Consider the following 16,384-nt stretch of genomic DNA (forward strand, 5'->3'; position numbering starts at 1 on the left):
TCTCACACTCTCACACACACACACACTCTCACACACTCTCTCACACACACACTTTCACACACACACTCTCACACACTCTCACACACATACACTCTCACACACACTCTCTCACACTCTCACACACTCTCACACACATACACTCACACACACTCTCTCACACTCTCACACACACTTTCACACATACACTCTCACACACACACACACACACTCACACACACACTGACACACACACACACTCACACACACACTCTCGCACACACACTCACACACACACTCACACACACACTCTCGCACACACACTCACACACACACTCACACACAAGTCTCTCACACTCTCACACACACACACACACTCTCACACACTCTCTCACACACACACTTTCACACACACACTCTCACACACTCTCTCACACACACACTTTCACACACACACTCTCACACACTCTCTCACACACACACTTTCACACACACACTCTCACACACACACACTCACACACTCTCTCACACACACTCTCACACACTCTCACACACATACACTTTCACACACACTCTCTCACACTCTCACACACACTTTCACACATACACTCTCACACACACTCACACACACACTCACACACACTGACACACACACACACTCACACACACACTCTCGCACACACACTCACACACACACACACTCACACACACACTCTCGCACACACACTCACACACACACTCACACACACACACTCTCTCACACTCTCACACACACATACACTCTCACACACTCTCTCACACACACACTTTCACACACACACTCTCACACACTCTCACACACATACACTCTCACACACACTCTCTCACACTCTCACACACTCTCACACACATACACTCTCACACACACACACTCACACACACACTCACACACACACACACTCACACACTCTCTCACACACACTTTCACACACACACTCTCGCACACACACACACTCACACACACACACACTCACACACACACTCTCGCACACACACACTCATACCTTCCCTTTCCTCAGAACGAGTGTGTGTAGGAGGGGGTTCTTGGCCATCCTGGTCTCTGTGGTCCGAGGACTGCGGGAGCCTCTCCTGGCCCCGGGCCGGCTCTAAGGGGCCCCAAGTCTCTGAGGCTGACGCTGTTATTTCGTGTGTAAAACCTCCTTGCCTTGGAGCACGTTGCCTCGCCCACTAGAGCTGCTTGGGCCGAAATGAGCTCAGGCTCGTGGGAGCCCTCCTTGTCGGGTGGGGAATAAGAGGGTCTCTCCATGCCCTGCAGGGAGGAATGTGCCCTTGTGTCCCAGCAGCGATGACGGCCCCTTCCCCAGGGCACCCACGGCTGCATTTGGAAGTGCCACCCCCACCCCGGGCGTGAGGAGCACGTGGCCAAGGTCACAGCCACTGGCCGTCGTCTCACGGGCTCCGCGCCCAGCCGGGCTCAGCCTCCCCACGGAGGACGCCCCCGGATCCCCGGCCTGACCCTGCCTCCAGGCACTCACCGCCCCCCTCGGCGCCGGGGCCTCCCTGACGTCTTGCTCATTTATTCCTTTCAGGGAACTCACTCTGAGCAGCATCGGGACGGACGCTGCGGGATCCTGGGAGTGCCGGGTCAGCAACGCCTACGGCAACAGAACCAAAGGGGTGGAGATCACGGTGCTGGAGACCACAGCGCCCTCCTGCCCCCCGGAGAGGCTCTGGACGAGGAAGGGGGACTTCAGGTGGGCTGCGGCCTTCTTGCTGGTGGCGGGAGTTGGGAGGGGGCGCCTGGCAGGGCCGTGACCAGTGCCCTCTGGGGGCAGGGGCAGGGAAGCGCACGGTGCCCTCCGGGGGCAGGGGCAAGGAAGCGCACGGTGCCCACCAGGGGCAGGGGCAGGGAAGCACATGGTGCCCACCGGGGGCAGGCGCAGGGAGGCGCACAGTGCCAGGAGCACTAGAGCTGCTGGGCAGGCACTGACGGCTGACGCGGCTGCTCTCTGGAAGCACTTCTGAGCGCACAAAAGACTTTCGGAGGGTCCCGGGGGGCAGAGCGACTTGGCCATGGCCACCAAACGGGGAACTCTCCCCGCCCCAGTTCTTTCCATCTCACGTTTGATTCCCATCACTCCTTCCTCGTCCCCTAGATGACGCTTCCTCTTGGAGCATCCCCCAAAAAGCCAGGGGGCTCCCGGCTCCCAACTGAAGGGTTCTGTGGGGCGTCGGAGGCTGCACCCCCGGGGAGGGGGCACAAATGAGGGCCCGGAGTGCAACCTTGGGGTGCGGTCCTGGGGAATGCTGACCCCCCATTATGCAGTCCCCCTTCTAGGCCCCTCTGCCCTCCCCTGTGCCTTGGGGACCGGGCCTGGGACCACCAGCTTTCCCTCGGCTCCGCCTGCCTTCTCTCTCCAATAAAAGCCTCCTGGGTCCCTCGCGGAACGGGCGCCCAGGGCGGCTGGCCGTCACTGTCTCCGGGCCCTGACACAGACGGCCGGGCCGGGAGCTCCGACTAAGGCTTCTGGGAGTTCTCGGCTTCGTCCGAAGGCGGGGCAGTAACGGATTTCCAGAACCGCTCTCTCACTCGGCCTGAGCAGCTTTTCCCAGCAGCCCCTTCTTTACGCCCGAGTCAGGAAGGCCCGAGTGGGTACTGGGAGGCCTCGGAAAAGCGCTCCGCAGATACACGCGACGCCGGCCAGGTCTGGGCCCGCGGTCCCCCGTTCTCACGGAGGACCTGAGCCCCTGGGCTCCTCCTGAGCCACATTTCCCGGCCTCGAAGGCCCCGAAGTGTCTCGGGCTGTGGCCCTCGGGCTCCCCAGAGGCTCCTCCGGGCGCCCGGGAGGACTGAATTCTCCATGTTTCTGCTTCTCCAGGTGGCCCAGGACCCTGGCGGGGGTGGCCGCCTCCCTCCCGTGCCTGCCTTTTTCCCTGAGCCTGGTGTCCCTTCGCGGCAGTCCCGAGGAGCCCAGGGCCCGGCGCAGGTGCGGCCCGGCCGGCCGCTGGGAGGACGCCGACCTGTCCCAGTGCCCTTCTTCCCAGGAAGTCGTCCAAGTGCTCTGGGCCTTTGCCACGGTAGGTGAGCCCCCGCCCTGGGGGTGGGAGCGGCGGACCGCAGGCGGATCCGTAGCACTGACTTTTTCACCTGGTAGAACTTACAGTGGGACCCGGGGTCTCTCCCTGGGGGCTTTGACTTCCTGGAGCCTCCTGAAGCACCAGCCGGGCAGCCCAAGTCTACGTCGTCCTCTTCCTGGCTCGGAAGTTTAAGGGGAAAGAGCCTTTCTTAGCCCAGAGGCCGCCCCAAGTTGTCCCAAAGCGCATCACGGGCAGTAGTCAGGGAGGCGCTCCCCCTGCCCCTGGTCCCACAGGAGGTAAAGGTCCCCCCACATCTGAGTTGGGCTTTTCTGAGCCCAGGAGAAAAGATGGCATCCACTCCGTGCCCAGCGCAGTGCCAGGGGGCACGTGTTGGGCGCTCGGTTTTCTCTGACCCATTGCCGTCTGCCAAGGGGCTCCTTCCTGGGGCAGCCCCTGGAGTTTCTGACTCGGGGGAGGCCGGTCTTGTCCCAGAAACCGGAGGCTTTGGTGAGGAGGGGAGGACGACCCCCGAGCCCCCTGGTCCCCCAGACGCGGCCCGGCGCCCGGCGAACGACAGGTGACGGGTGACGTCGGTTCTGGTGTCCTTTCAGATGCACGTCAACGTCACCAACGCGGGAGAGTTCTCGGCCCGGCTGGCCCTCTACACGGGGGCGGCTTCTCCCTTCGCGGGGAAGACGGAGGTCGTCCACCTGGCCCAGATCATGGAGAAGCTGCTGGCCTTCGTGGGGGACGTCCCGGAAGTAAGGCGTTCCCGCTGGCAAAGCGTCCGGGGGAGGAGGGGGCGAGCAGAGCCAGGGCACAGCCACACCGTCCCCGCAGCGGGCTAGAGCCAGGAGTGCCGATGACCGGCCATGACCCAGCTTGCCGGGGGGCAGTCACAGCTCAGCACACGGGGCAGGAGGGGCCCGGACCCGCCTCGTGCCTCCCTCTGGCACATCGTCTGCTTGGAACACAGAGGAGACCCGTCCGCGGCTGGAGGGGGTCTCTGGTCTCATTTTACAAGTGGGGGAAGGGAAGAGCAGCGGGGGTGAGTGGGGAATGGCCCTTCCCGGGCCGTGGTGGCCCGTCAGGGAGCCGCCAGAGACCCCTGCCCTCCCCCGCGAGGATGTCCGGGCGCCTGGAATGACCCCACCCGGGGCCGAGACCTGGGACGGAGGCCCGATTCCCCGGGCTCTCGGGGCCCACAAGCCGCCGGGGTCAGGAGGCCGGGTTGTGGTCGCTCGGGGATTTTCCCGGGGAGCCTGAGCGGTGGCCACTGTGATTCGGTCTGACGGCGGCCCCCCCCCCCCCCGAGCTCCAGGGAACCCAGCCCCCCATCTCAGGCCCTTCCTCAGAAAGTGACTATTTGTAGCTGCCGAGCCAGAGCCTTCCCCTGCCTCCCCTCCCCGCCGGGAGGCCCCCCTCCCCTGCTTCCCCTCCCCGCCGGGAGGCCCCCCTCCTCTGCCTCCCCTCCCCGCCGGGAGGCCCCCCTCCCCTGCCTCCTCTCCCCGCCGGGAGGCCCCCCCTCCTCTGCCTCCCCTCCCCGCCGGGAGGCCCCCCCTCCCCTGCCCCCCCTCCCCGCCGGGAGGCCCCCCCTCCCCTGCTTCCCCTCCCCGCCGGGAGGCCCCCCTCCCCTGCCTCCCGTCCCCTGCCTCCCATCCCCTGCCTCCCCTCCCCTGCCTCCCCTCCCCGCCGGGAGGCCCCCCTCCCCTGCCTCCCCTCCCCGCCGGGAGGCCCCCCTCCCCTGCCTCCCGTCCCCTGCCTCCCCTCCCTGCCGGGAGGCCCCCCCTCCCCTGCCTCCCCTCCCCGCCGGGAGGCCCCCCTCCCCTGCCCCCCCCTCCCCTGCCTCCCCTCCCCTGCCCCCCCTCCCCTGCCTCCCCTCCCCGCCGGGAGGCCCCCCTCCCCTGCCTGGGGCAGGTCTGGGCTTCCAGGGAGTCCAAAGAGGGGGTGCCCCCAGCGGGGCTGGCACGGGCAGAGGGCAGACAAGCCTGTGCTGGGCATGAGCTCGGGGCCGCCGGGGCAGGGCTGGGCGCTCGCCCCCGCCCCAGGCTTCTTACACCGAGCGGTTTAACCTCGGTGCTTTTCCTCCTGAGACAAAGCGGGCTGGCAGAGAAGTCATTTCGGGGGGGCCTGGGGGGCTGCCCACTGGCACTGACGGGAAACAAGCGCCGGAGGCGAGCGGGGCTGCGGGGGCTCATTCTGGCCATTCTCCCTTCCACGGGCGCCTGCCCTTCGCCTGGTCAGTACGAACATGGGAGGAGACCGGGAAGCGAGGAGGCGAGTGTCAGCGAGCCGCGGGCTTCCCCGGGCAGGGATGGGCCTGGAAGGGCCCATCGCTGCCCCCACTGCTCAGACCCCAGCTCCGACTCGGGGCGGATTCATGCACTGGGGAGCTGCCCCTTGGTGCCCCCCCTTGCCCTGGATTCACCGCCTTCCCTCACCCCCCACAACGGGATCCCATTCGCCCTCCTCCTGTCACTAACCCTCCCTCCCCAAACCCATGTGCCCGACGCCTCCGGGCCAGCTCTGCTGGGAGGGAAGGCCCCTGCTCCCGACCGAGGCCGGCCATCCCCACGGCACTTTTCCAAGCGCCGCCCCTCGTCCTGGAGTTCAGAATCTGGGCCCATCACACGCTCCGTCCCCCGCACCCCAGTCCCTCATTCCGGCCTCCCGCCACTGCCCGGGGGAGCCGCCTTCCTGCCGCCCCTTCTCGCTGGTAGCTGGCCTCCTCCCACGCGGCCGAGCTGCCCGGTGCCTCCTTCAGAAACGAGAAGCAGGTGGTCCCTCCATTGGGGCAGAGCCCAAAGCCTTCACTGGGCCCCAAGCCCCCCCAGTCCCAGAGAGGCCCCGGCGTCCACCACCTCCTCACGCCCCATTCATCCCTCTTCCCTTTGCACTCTGGCTTCTGACCCCATCACTGGGCCAAAACGCTCTGTCCAAACCCTGGATGCCTTAACTGCGGGAGCCCGAGCCCCTGACAAGGGCTCCCCTCTGCAGTGGGCCGGACGGAGCGTGTCCTCCTCCCGGAGTCCCGCTTCCTCGGGGGGCTTCCCGCACTCCTTCCTCCTCGTCCCAGCCGGGACTTCTCCGAGCTTTCCTGCTCCGGCCGCGCTCTGGGCCGCCGGGCCGAGCTTTCTCTTCTCCGGCCGTGATTTCTCCCCGGCCGGGCTCCATCCCGCCAGTCTTTGTCCTGAGCCCGCGGCTCCGGGCGTCTGCTGAGCATCCGCACCTGGCTGCTCCGAGGCGTCCAAAAGTCGGCTTCTTGTTGGGAGCAGAGCCCATCCCCCCGTGGCCCTAGTCCTTGTTTCTGTGGCCGAGACCGCCGACCTTCCAGTCAGCAGGGTTTTCCCTGTGGCTCCCCGCCTCCCGACAGCGCCCAGGCCTTCCATGGCCCCCCTCCGCCCCGCCCCGGGCCCCTTCTCCGGCTCTCCCAGCTTTTCTCTGGGAGGACTGCCCAGTGCTCCCCACGCACTCTCCCTGCTTTCTCCCCGGCCATGCTCTAGACACAACAGGTTTTCTCCCACCGCCAGACCTCTGCACCCCATCCCCTGCCGAGAGTGCCCCTCACCCTCGGAGAATCCTTAGCTCCGTCCAGGGCCTTCGAGCCCTCCTCCAGCCCTGGCACTTAGTGGGCGCTTCATGGCTGGTTACTGGATTGGATTAAAGACCACGTTAGGGTTCGCCGGGCTGGCCCAGTCCGTTTGAACGGAACCTCTCGGCTTCCTGGGTCTGGGAGAGGGAGGGAGGGAGGGGGACTTGGAAAAGAGCATCTCTCAGCCCCTCGTCTGGCCAAGGGAGAGGAAGGATCTCGGCCAGGATCGTGTGGAGGCCGGCCGGGGAGCCCTCCCACGGAGGCCGGCCCGGGAGCCCTCCCACGGAGGCCGGCCCGGGAGCCCTTCTGCTCCTGGGCTGGTTCTCTTCCTCCTGAGGCGCAGAGCGGGGGAGCGGGCCCACGTGGGCTCTAACACAGCCCTCGGCTTCTTTCCCGTAGCTCGGAGACGCCCTGGTCCAAATCGCGAGTAACCTGATGCTGGTGGGCGACCACGCGCTGTGGGCGGCGCAGAGAGAAGACGGAGCCTGCACGAGAGCCCTTCGCTGCCTCGAGTGCGTGGCCGAGCGGGCGCCCAGCGCCAGCGTGCCCACCGTATCCAAGGTACCTTCTGCGGACTTCCTTGGCATCTGCTGGCTGCCACAGCGGGAGGGGGCAGCCGTGGTGAGGGGCGCTGCCCGCCCCAGTGCCAGGCAGCCCAGCTCCAGCGGGGTCCTGGGCACTCCCCTGGGGGCCACAAGGGCTCTGCTGCACCAAACAGCCCCTCCCATGATGCCCCAGGTGTCTCTGAAGTGCGTGTGCTGGGAGAGAACGGGCCTGAGAATGTCCAACGTGTGTGTCCGTGTGTGCACGTGTGCTGTGGGCACCGGCGCCCCTGGATCCGGGGCCGGCCCGGGTTAGGGCCCTGCTTGTCACTGGACTGACTCCCCCGGACGCCAGGGTCCCGTTTCTTTGTCAGACGCTCCCAAGACGACCGTCCTCCCTCTTCACCTCCTCCCTTGGCAACCCCAAGGGAGGACATCTGTGTTGGGGGCTGGGGAGGACCGTGAGCCAGAGGCTGACTCCTGGCTGGAAGAGAGGAGCACGGTTAGCACCTCGAGGGGCCTTTCAGAGAACTCGGACCCTCAGAGAGGGCATGGGGAGGAGGAGTCAGTGTGAACATGGGCCCAGGGCCCGGCTCGGACACCCCAGAGCGTCCAGGGCCTTGACCTCTGGCCCTCCCCGTGGCTCGCCCAGGGTACGGGGCACAATAAACGCCTCCATGCTTGCTGACCAACAAGGAGGGGAGCGGATGGGAGGGTCTTTTAACAAGGCTTGGCAGGGATGGCTACGGGGCCGGGAGGAAGAACTACGGATGCCTGAGCGAGGGCTGAGTGGATGGACAGAGGGGGCGGCTTCCCTTCCCGGGGGGGCGGCCGGTAAGGTCCCCGTGGCTGGGGCTGATCCAAGGTGGTCGCTGAGTCTCCGGCGGCTGAGGAAGAGTCTGGAGAAGAGGATGGGAAGTCACGGCGACCCACGGGTTGGGTGGGACCCGGGGAAGGGACTTAATATGGGTCCAGTACCCGGCCACGGGGGGGGGGGGGGGGGGGCTGTGCCACGGAAGGCGAGGGCGGCCCCGGCGCCAGCGGGACCCGGGGTGGGGGCGGCGCACTCCACTTACAGCCCCGAGACGGCGGGTCTTCTGGGAGCCATTTCCGTCTGGCGGGGAAGCCGAAAGCAGCTTTCAAGGAAGGGAGAAAGTGGGTGGGCGTGGGTGATGGGGAGCAGCTGCCAGACGGCACTCGGGGAGTCTGTGTGCCAGGGGAGGGAAGCCGGGAGGGGCCGGGACGTGAGAGGGTGGGGGGGGAGGGAGGGAGGGAGGGGGGAGAGAGGGGGGGAGGGAGGGGGAAGAGAGGGAGGGGGGGGGAGGGGGGGAAGGAGGGGGGCCAACCCTCAGGAGGGAGGGAGGGAGAGAGGGAGGGGGGAAGGAAGGGGAGAGAGAGGGAGGGGGCGGAGGAGGGGGGAGAGTGAGGGGGGAGCCAACCCTCAGGAGGGAGGGAGGGAGGGGGGGAGGGAGGAGGGGAGGGGGGAGAGAGGGGGGGAGAGAGGGGGGGAGGAGGGGGGGGAAGGAGGGGGGCCAACCCTCAGGAGGGAGGGAGGGAGAGAGGGAGGGGGGGAAGGAAGGGGGGAGAGAGGGAGGGAGGGAGAGAGGGAGGGGGCGGAGGAGGGGGGAGAGTGAGGGGGGAGCCAACCCTCAGGAGGGAGGGCGGGAGGGCGAGGGGGGAGGGTCCGGGGATTGGCTGCAGGAACAAGGGGGGGGGCTTCCTCCACAGAGAGCGGGGAGACTGTCGCACTCTCACCGAAGGTGCCGGGTTCGCCTCAGATGAAGATTAGTGGGTGTGGGGGGAGGGCGGGTCACTCTCTTGGCTCTTTGGGGGTTTGTCCTCCGTCCAGAGGGCAGCACCAGGCCGGTGGCCGCCCAGGGAAGAGAACAAATCCCAGGCTGGCACAGCCCTGCAAGGGGCGCTGGGCTCCCGGGAAGGGGCGTTTGGGGGGGGGGGAGCAGCGGGTGCATCTCTGCACTTAGGTTTGCCTCAGTTTCCCCCAAATGGGGATAAAAGAGCATCTCGGCCGTTGGGTTGGGGACGACTTGTAAATATGTCGGCACAAAGCCTGGCCCATGGAGCCCCGAGAGTTCTCCTGCTGCCGGCCAAGTGCACGAGGCACCTGCTGGGGGCCAGCCCTCGGCTAAGAGCTGGAGGCCCCGGGCGGCAACAAGCCAAGCAGACAGATTTCGTCCACATGAGCTTGGCCAGCTTTGGGCGGAGGGGGAGCACTCAGGAGCCCCGAGAAAGGGAGCCGGGAGGTGCAGCGGAGGGTCCCCCACAGGGGGGCAGCCGGAGTGCCCCCCGAGTGAGGAAAGGGGGAGAGCCAGGAGACCGGTCACCAGCCGGCCGAGTAGGGAAGGGTTTGGGGCGTGAAGCCCCGAGGGGGGGTCCCGCCGGGACCTTGGAGGTGACTCCCCGCCGTCATTGGGGCGGGGGAAGCGCCATCAGCCCCACATGTTGGGGAGGCGGCTTAGGCGACGGAGTGCTGGGTACTACGGGGCGGGGGGGAAGGGGGCAGCTGGCAGGGCCAGATGCTTGCTGGGCGCCCTGGAGGGAACGAAGCAGCCGGAGTCGGGCGCGGAGGAGCCCGAGGAGGGATGGGGCTCTCCGAAGGGGCCCTGCCGCGCGCCCGGGGACCCCCACTCCGCCGGCCCGGCTGTGTCTGGCTGGCGCGGAGCTGGGGCTGCCTCCCGGCCTCTCCCAGGATGGCAGCTCATCTGCTCCTCTGGATGGCAGCCAGCCCGTAATTAGCAGCAGTAAATTGGCTCGTTGGAAACATGATTTCCTTTAAACTCGGGGAGGGAGGAGACACGCCCGACGGCTCCGCTTTCAGAGGCCCCGCTGGGGGCCAGGCCGGGATCCGCAGCCGCAGCCCCCCAGAAGAGCCACTTGGGGGGGACAAAGACAGGGGCCGGAGAGCCGGCGGCCAGAGTGGGGCCCGCACAAGCGGCAGCCCGAGAGGGAGCAGAGGCTGCCGAAGGCCGGGGTGGGACCCATTTCCCGGGCCAAGGGGGGTGAGCCCATGAAGTCCCCCCAGGGGCGCGGGGGGCGAGTCTCTGGGCCTGCAGACTGACTTCCCCAGCCCCGGGCCGTGAGCTCCCCGCCCCGCAGACCTGCCCGCCGTAACGTGGGCGTTCACTGGAGCCGTGGGCCACGTCGGGGGAGACTCAGGCCCTTCTCCCTCCCTTTTGCAGGTCTCCCCTAACATAGCGCTCGAGGCCCGGGCCCTCCAGCCTTCAAGCTTCAGAGGGATGAGCTGTGTGGTCCTCCAGAAAGCGCCCGGGGAGGGCGGCCTCCATCCCGAAGGGGCCCTGAGCCTTAAGTGCGACGGCTCCGGAGCACCGTGGCACGGAGGGGAGGACCGGCCTGCCCAGGTAGGAGGTCCCGGCGGGACCGAAATGTCCACCCCGGGTCTGGCGTTTCCCGCCAAACATCAGAATTCTGCGAGCCAAAGAGTCCAGTGTCGGGGGAGCCGGGGAGGGGACATGCCGGAGCATCCCTGCCCGTCTGTGGGACGGTCATGGGGGCGGGGCTTCATCTGGTCCAGAGCCCGGGCCTGAGAAGTTCTAGAGCGACCCAGGCAGGGAGGCCGATCGAAAGGACTCCGGCCCACGTTTCCCCTCTCGGGTGGCACCCCGAAAATAAGTGGGAAACGTCATTTTGCCTTTTGTGGAGCTCGTTGCAAAGAGAGACTCGGGGAGCCCTGGAGATGTTCCTAGCAGAAGAGCGGCTTTGGCCCTCGGCCGCCTCGCTCCCCTCCCAGGCTGGGGCCGGGTCAGCGCCGGACCCTTGGGCTCCTCTTCTCCCGGTTTGGGGTGCGGGAGCACGCGCCTCTAAGGGACACTCTCTGATCGGCTCGTAGATGTCCAAGGCAGGGCCTGGGTCTCCGAGTAGTCGGGAAATTCGCCAAAGAGCCACCCGAGGCCCCCCCAGCCCCCCCCAGGCCTTGGAAGAGTCTGTCGGGCTGGGTCTGAGGGGAAGCTTTGGGAGGACAGCCCGAGGCTCAGCCGGGGGCTTTCCCTGGACCAGAATGTCCCGGGGAGCTGGCCAGGTGGGGTCCATGAAGGGGAAGGGCCGGGCGGCCCAGGCTGGGGGGGGGGGGGAGCAGCCCTGGTGGACGGGGCAGCTGGGGCTCCACACTCAGGAGCGAGGCAATAACCCCTGTGCCCCCCCCCCCTCGCAGGCGCCTCTGCCTTTCTCCGCCAGGATTTCTGGTCCCAGGGCGCTTTACAATGGAAACAAAACCATCTGTTTTAAGCATAGATTGTTTTAAATCTAAATAAATTAGAACAGAAAACGGAGACCCTGCGCAGCCGGGCGGCCTCCCCCCTCTCAGGGCCCTTCCGGCCCCCGGCTCTGGTTCTTCCCCAGCCCAGCTGCCTCCTCCTTCCTGGGGGAGCGGGCGCCCGGGGCCTGGACCTCCCGGCGGGGGGAGAGGCGCAGGCCGGGCTCTGGGGCCCTCGCGGGGGTCCCTGACGCCCAAACGCCCCGGAAGAGATGCTGCTCCCGCCTCAGCTACACACGAGCCCCGAGAATTACAACCGATAAGTCAAGCCAGCCCTGCCCTTGGCAACGGGGCGAAAGGAGGAGTGGTCCACACGGGGCAGGGGCCGCAGGCGCTCGGCGGGGCCTCGAGGGGGGTGGAAAGTGATTCCACGGCTGAGCGGTGGCCCGGCCCTGTTTGTGGCAGGGACCGTGCTGTGGGGAAGGGCCTCAATAATGGGGGGGGGGTGAGTGTCTGTGTGTGTGAAGGCAGAAGGGGGTGGGGCAGAGCGAGGGGTCTCTGTGCCCCCAGAACCAGGAGCAGCCGTGGGCCGGGGAGGAGGCGTCTCCTTCCTGCGTTGATGGAGGCTTCACGTTGAGCGCAGGATGGGCCCTGAGGGGCTGGGGGAGGGGCTTGTCGCCCCCTGGGACTCAGAAGAGCCTTTCACAGGGAGAGAAGACAGGCAAGAGGGGGGTGAGAGGTCAAGCCTAAAACCCGGGGCGGGGGGCAGGGCCGCCCCCTCCTGGGAGGCTCACAGAGCACTTCCCACTCTTTATCGTACCTGAAGCCGAACGGAAGCCGGGTCTTCCCGACCCCGTGGGAGTAAATGCACCTCAGGACTAAAGGCCCAGCTGCCCCCGGCCCGGCTCTCCCCAGAGGGCTGGTCAGGTCTGGACTCCACAGTGTGACAAGGACGAGGATAGAGGAGGTGCTGGAGGAAGGGAGCCGGAAATCCCGAGGGGCGAGGGATGTTTGGCCAGGAGAAGGAAGGGGGGGGCAGAAACCGCCCAAAATGTGGAAGAGCATCAGCACGGGGCGGGGGGGCGGCGAGGGGCTGTGGGGGGGCACCTGGCCTGGGCCCGAGGATTCCTGACAGCGGCTTGTGCCGGGCGAGGTCGGGGGGAAGCTGCCCCTTAGGGACAACAGTGCGCATGAAAGGGGGGAGTCGGGCGGGCGGGAAGCGCCAGGGTCAGGCAGATGCTGGGGGCTTTAAGGAGTCTGCGAAGGCCTCGGCTTCTCTGGCAGCCAGGGCCGTGCCCGGCACAGTGAGGTCTCCTAAATGAGGTCAGAGCCTAACCGAAAGGGGCCGTCCTGCTGGGAGGAAAACTCGGGCACTTACATAATTGGGAACCATGGGGTGGGAGCTAGTTAAGGGGCAGCTGAAGGAGACCACCCCGAGGGCCTTTGAGATCTGTACCATGTCACCATATTGTGCATCAGGACCCTGGTGGTCTCGAGGATCCTGGTGGTCTCAGGGAACCCGGTGGTCTCAGGGATCCCAGTGGTCTCAGGGATCCTGGTGGTCTCAGGGAACCCAGTGGTCTCAGGGATCCTGGTGGTCTCAGGGATCCTGGTGGTCTCAGGCATCCCGGTGGTCTCAGGGATCCCGGTGGTCTCAGGGAACCCAGTGGTCTCAGGGAACCCGGTGGTCTCAGGGAACCCGGTGGTCTCAGGGATCCTGGTGGTCTCAGGGATCCTGGTGGTCTTGGGGATCCCGGTGGCCTCAGGGATCCTGGTGGTCTCGGGGATCCTGGTGGTCTCAGGGATCCTGGTGGTCTCGGGGATCCTGGTGGTCTCGGGGATCCTGGTGGTCTCAGGGATCCTGGTGGTCTCGGGGATCCTGGTGGTCTCAGGGATCCTGGTGGTCTTAGGGATCCCGGTGGTCTCAGGGATCCTGGTGGTCTCGGGGATCCCAATGACGGCTCTGAGACGTCCCCCGAGGGCTCTGCTGCTCTCTGGCCTTCGCGAGATCTGTACCCCATCACCATATTGTGCATCGGGACCCCAATGGTCTCAAGGGTCCCACTGGTGGCTCCGTCATCTCTGACCTGGCCCTTTGGATCTGTGGGCTCTAACAGCTTCATTAACTGAGGCCCCTGAGATGCTTGGGCTTAGCTAGATCCCCCCCATCCCTCTGCAGACTCGGTATAACGGTTCTGCTGGTGTGGCTGCCCTGGTGCTTGTTAGCTTCGGATGGCCCCATTTCAAGGCGATCCCATGGAGGCCGGATTCTTGGCATGGGCCCTGCCTACGGGGCATCCGCTTGGCAAGCTGATTAAGTGCTGGCTGCCTGAGCGGGGCTCCATCTGAGACCTCTTCTCACAGGTCCAACGCCTCTCTGGCCTTCCCGTCCCCCTCGGGGGCTGCTGGAAGCTCATTCCAACTGGTCGAGTGAAAGGCGTTAGAGCCGTACAGGGGCGAGGTCTTGGAGCCGCCCAAGCTCCTTTTTCTCTTCTTCTAAGGCGATGTTAATTTTTACCTTTGCTCCAATTAGTTGCTAGTCTGCCGGCCACAGCCACAAATTGGCCCCTTCCCACATGGGCGGCCTGCCAGTGGGCGGTGGGCAGAGGGCAGCCGGAGGCAGGGCTGAGCTCCATCTCTCCCGTGACCCCTTCTGTGTCCGGGGAACATTTGAAGACTGTACGTTACGGACATTACTCATGCTACAAGTTCCCATCCCAAGACCAGACATGGAAGTTGTGCTGGCGTTCCGGGCTCACGGTGAGCAGAGATCTCTTTCTCCATCAGTAATGGAGAGCTCGGGAGGACCAGTCCGAATCCTGCCTCATTCACTTAGTAGCTGAGCCACGTGAGGCCCCGGTGCCTCAGCCTCTTCATCTGTAAGACGGAAAGGAGAAGAGCACCGCTTTCCCGGGGTTACTGTGGGGGCCGCATGTAGAGTCTGCATGAAGCATATAGCAGGTGCTGCATAAATGCCAGTTGTATAATTATCATTAGTGGTGCGGATGCTTTGGCCTCCATCCTTTCCTAAACCACGCCTCTCAGCGTCTTGCCCATCCTCTGCCAGGCTCACCCGGACCCCTGCCTCAGCGCGTGTGGAGGAGGCGGCTGGACCCTTCCCGGAGTGACAGGAGCCATCTTGCCCTTGCCCCCCATGGGCCTGAAAGCTGAGCTGACTGAGGGGTCAGTTCCCCCCGTCTGAGGCACTCCCCTCTCAATTTCCTTCTCTGCAAAGTGGGGATCCTAGACCCTCCCAGGCCCCTCCCCCACGGAGCACATGTGGAGCCCTGGCTGTTCTTTCTCTCATTCCGCGCCCAGGTCTGGATCTGGTCTTAGCTTGGGGTCCCTCAGTTCCCCGGGAGGTCCGAGGAGCTGGGCAGCAGGTGCTCAGGCCCCAGCTCCTCATTCCATCCTCCCGGCCTCTCCGCCGGGAACCCGCCTCTGAAAATGGGGCCCCGAGGGGGAGGGGCCGGTCTCTGTGACGAAGACCTGGAACGATCTCAGAACTAACAGGACCCCCTGCTTCGGCTGACCGGGTTTAGTCTCATTCATCCCTCGGAAACAACAGTTCTCTCTGCTGCTCAGGCTAAGCCGGAGTCCATTAGCCCCGAGGAGGCCCTGAAGGCCAGTGCTGGGACGGATCCCTCCCTCCTCTTGGTGGCAAAGATGGATTTTCCCAGTAAGCCTCCCTGGCCCCTTCACATCCGGGGGAGCACTGTCCCCAGCTCTCCTCATTCCTGTGGCCTGGTTCGCTCCTCCTGAGCCTCCTTAGAAGCTGGTTTTGTCAAGGGAGGGAGCTCCCCTGATTGGCTAGTTGGGGTCAAGGAGAGGGAGGAGCCCAGGACAGCACACCTTCCACTTTGGGCTTGGCAGAGGGAGGGCAGCCGGTCCAGGGTTGATTTCCTTTCAGCTGAATGGACTCTGTGTCAGCTTCAGTCTCCTGGGAACTTGCTCAGGGTTGCTGCGAGCCATTAAGGATTGTGAGGATTGTGCCGAGGCCATTGGGTCACCTGCCTGGGGAGGATGGGGCTGGGGACCATCTGGACAAGTTATAAGGAGACAGAATAATGAGAGGGTCTCTCTTGTTTCTGCCGCCCCGCCTCTCTGGGAATCTGGCCCAGCCTCATGTTCTTCTGACCACCTGGTCTTAGACCGGGCGCTATCCATGGTCCTTGGTGAGCTATCCCTGCTCTTCAGGGTGCTGCCTATGGACATTTGGGGCGCTGTCCATGGTCCGGGGGCGATGCCCATGGTCCTTAGGGAGCTGTCCTTGGACTGGATGACTTCTTCCTTTGCTGCTTCTCGAGGAATCCTCTTTGTGGCTTTTGGTGTGTATGTGCAAAAGATCTGCCCTCTGTACCTCCGCAGACAAGATGGATTGGGTCCCTCTGAGGGTCCAAAAAGGGCAGAAATTTCTCCGGGAGTAATTGAGGGTGGCCAGACATGTGACAGCTGGTGACTGGGTACCGGGGCCAAGTGCTGCTCATCCATGAATTCAGGGACCTGGGAAATGAGTCAAGTGAAATGTCTTCCACATTCTCCTGCTCTTTGCATAGGCTGGATGCTGGAAGACCACCAGAGCTTGTTATGGGATGGACTTATGCATCTGGAGCCAGGGATGCCAAGCAGCAGTGCTCCCTCTCGGGCAGTGGTCTGTTTAATAACAGCATATATGCTTAATCAATCAGATGATAAAAAGCTCCTGGCACAGTAATGAGCATAACCCTGATGCAAGTGCTTACTAATAGAATTTCACAGCATCCATTCTCCGAGCATGCCCAGGGAGTGGGAACACAGCCCTCGATCTGGCTGACAGAATGCTCCAAAGTGGGGTGCTCAGGAAGGGGGGTTTCCCTCCTCAAGCCCACTAAGTGTCCTGGTCAGGACCTGCCCATAAAGAGCCTCAGGATAAATAAATCAAGGGGATAAAGACATTGGGGAAGAGACAAACAAGAGCTTTTCTTATTG

General features: G+C 64.8%; 1 protein-coding gene across 3 annotated transcripts in view; it reads left to right on the plus strand.

The window, feature by feature from the left end:
• Positions 1-16,384, plus strand: part of ADGRA1 (adhesion G protein-coupled receptor A1) — a 223,240-nt gene that overhangs the window by 108,968 nt on the left and 97,888 nt on the right. For all 3 annotated transcript variants that reach the window (XM_074297219.1, XM_074297221.1, XM_074297220.1), the window contains 5 exons: positions 1,566-1,730; positions 2,856-3,054; positions 3,666-3,815; positions 7,046-7,207; positions 10,386-10,565. In XM_074297219.1, coding sequence (XP_074153320.1) covers positions 1,566-1,730; positions 2,856-3,054; positions 3,666-3,815; positions 7,046-7,207; positions 10,386-10,565 — 856 coding nt within the window. The remainder of the gene's footprint in view (positions 1-1,565; positions 1,731-2,855; positions 3,055-3,665; positions 3,816-7,045; positions 7,208-10,385; positions 10,566-16,384) is intronic.

Source organism: Sminthopsis crassicaudata, chromosome 2 (genome assembly GCF_048593235.1).
Source record: "Sminthopsis crassicaudata isolate SCR6 chromosome 2, ASM4859323v1, whole genome shotgun sequence".
NCBI classification, from domain to species: domain Eukaryota; kingdom Metazoa; phylum Chordata; class Mammalia; order Dasyuromorphia; family Dasyuridae; genus Sminthopsis; species Sminthopsis crassicaudata.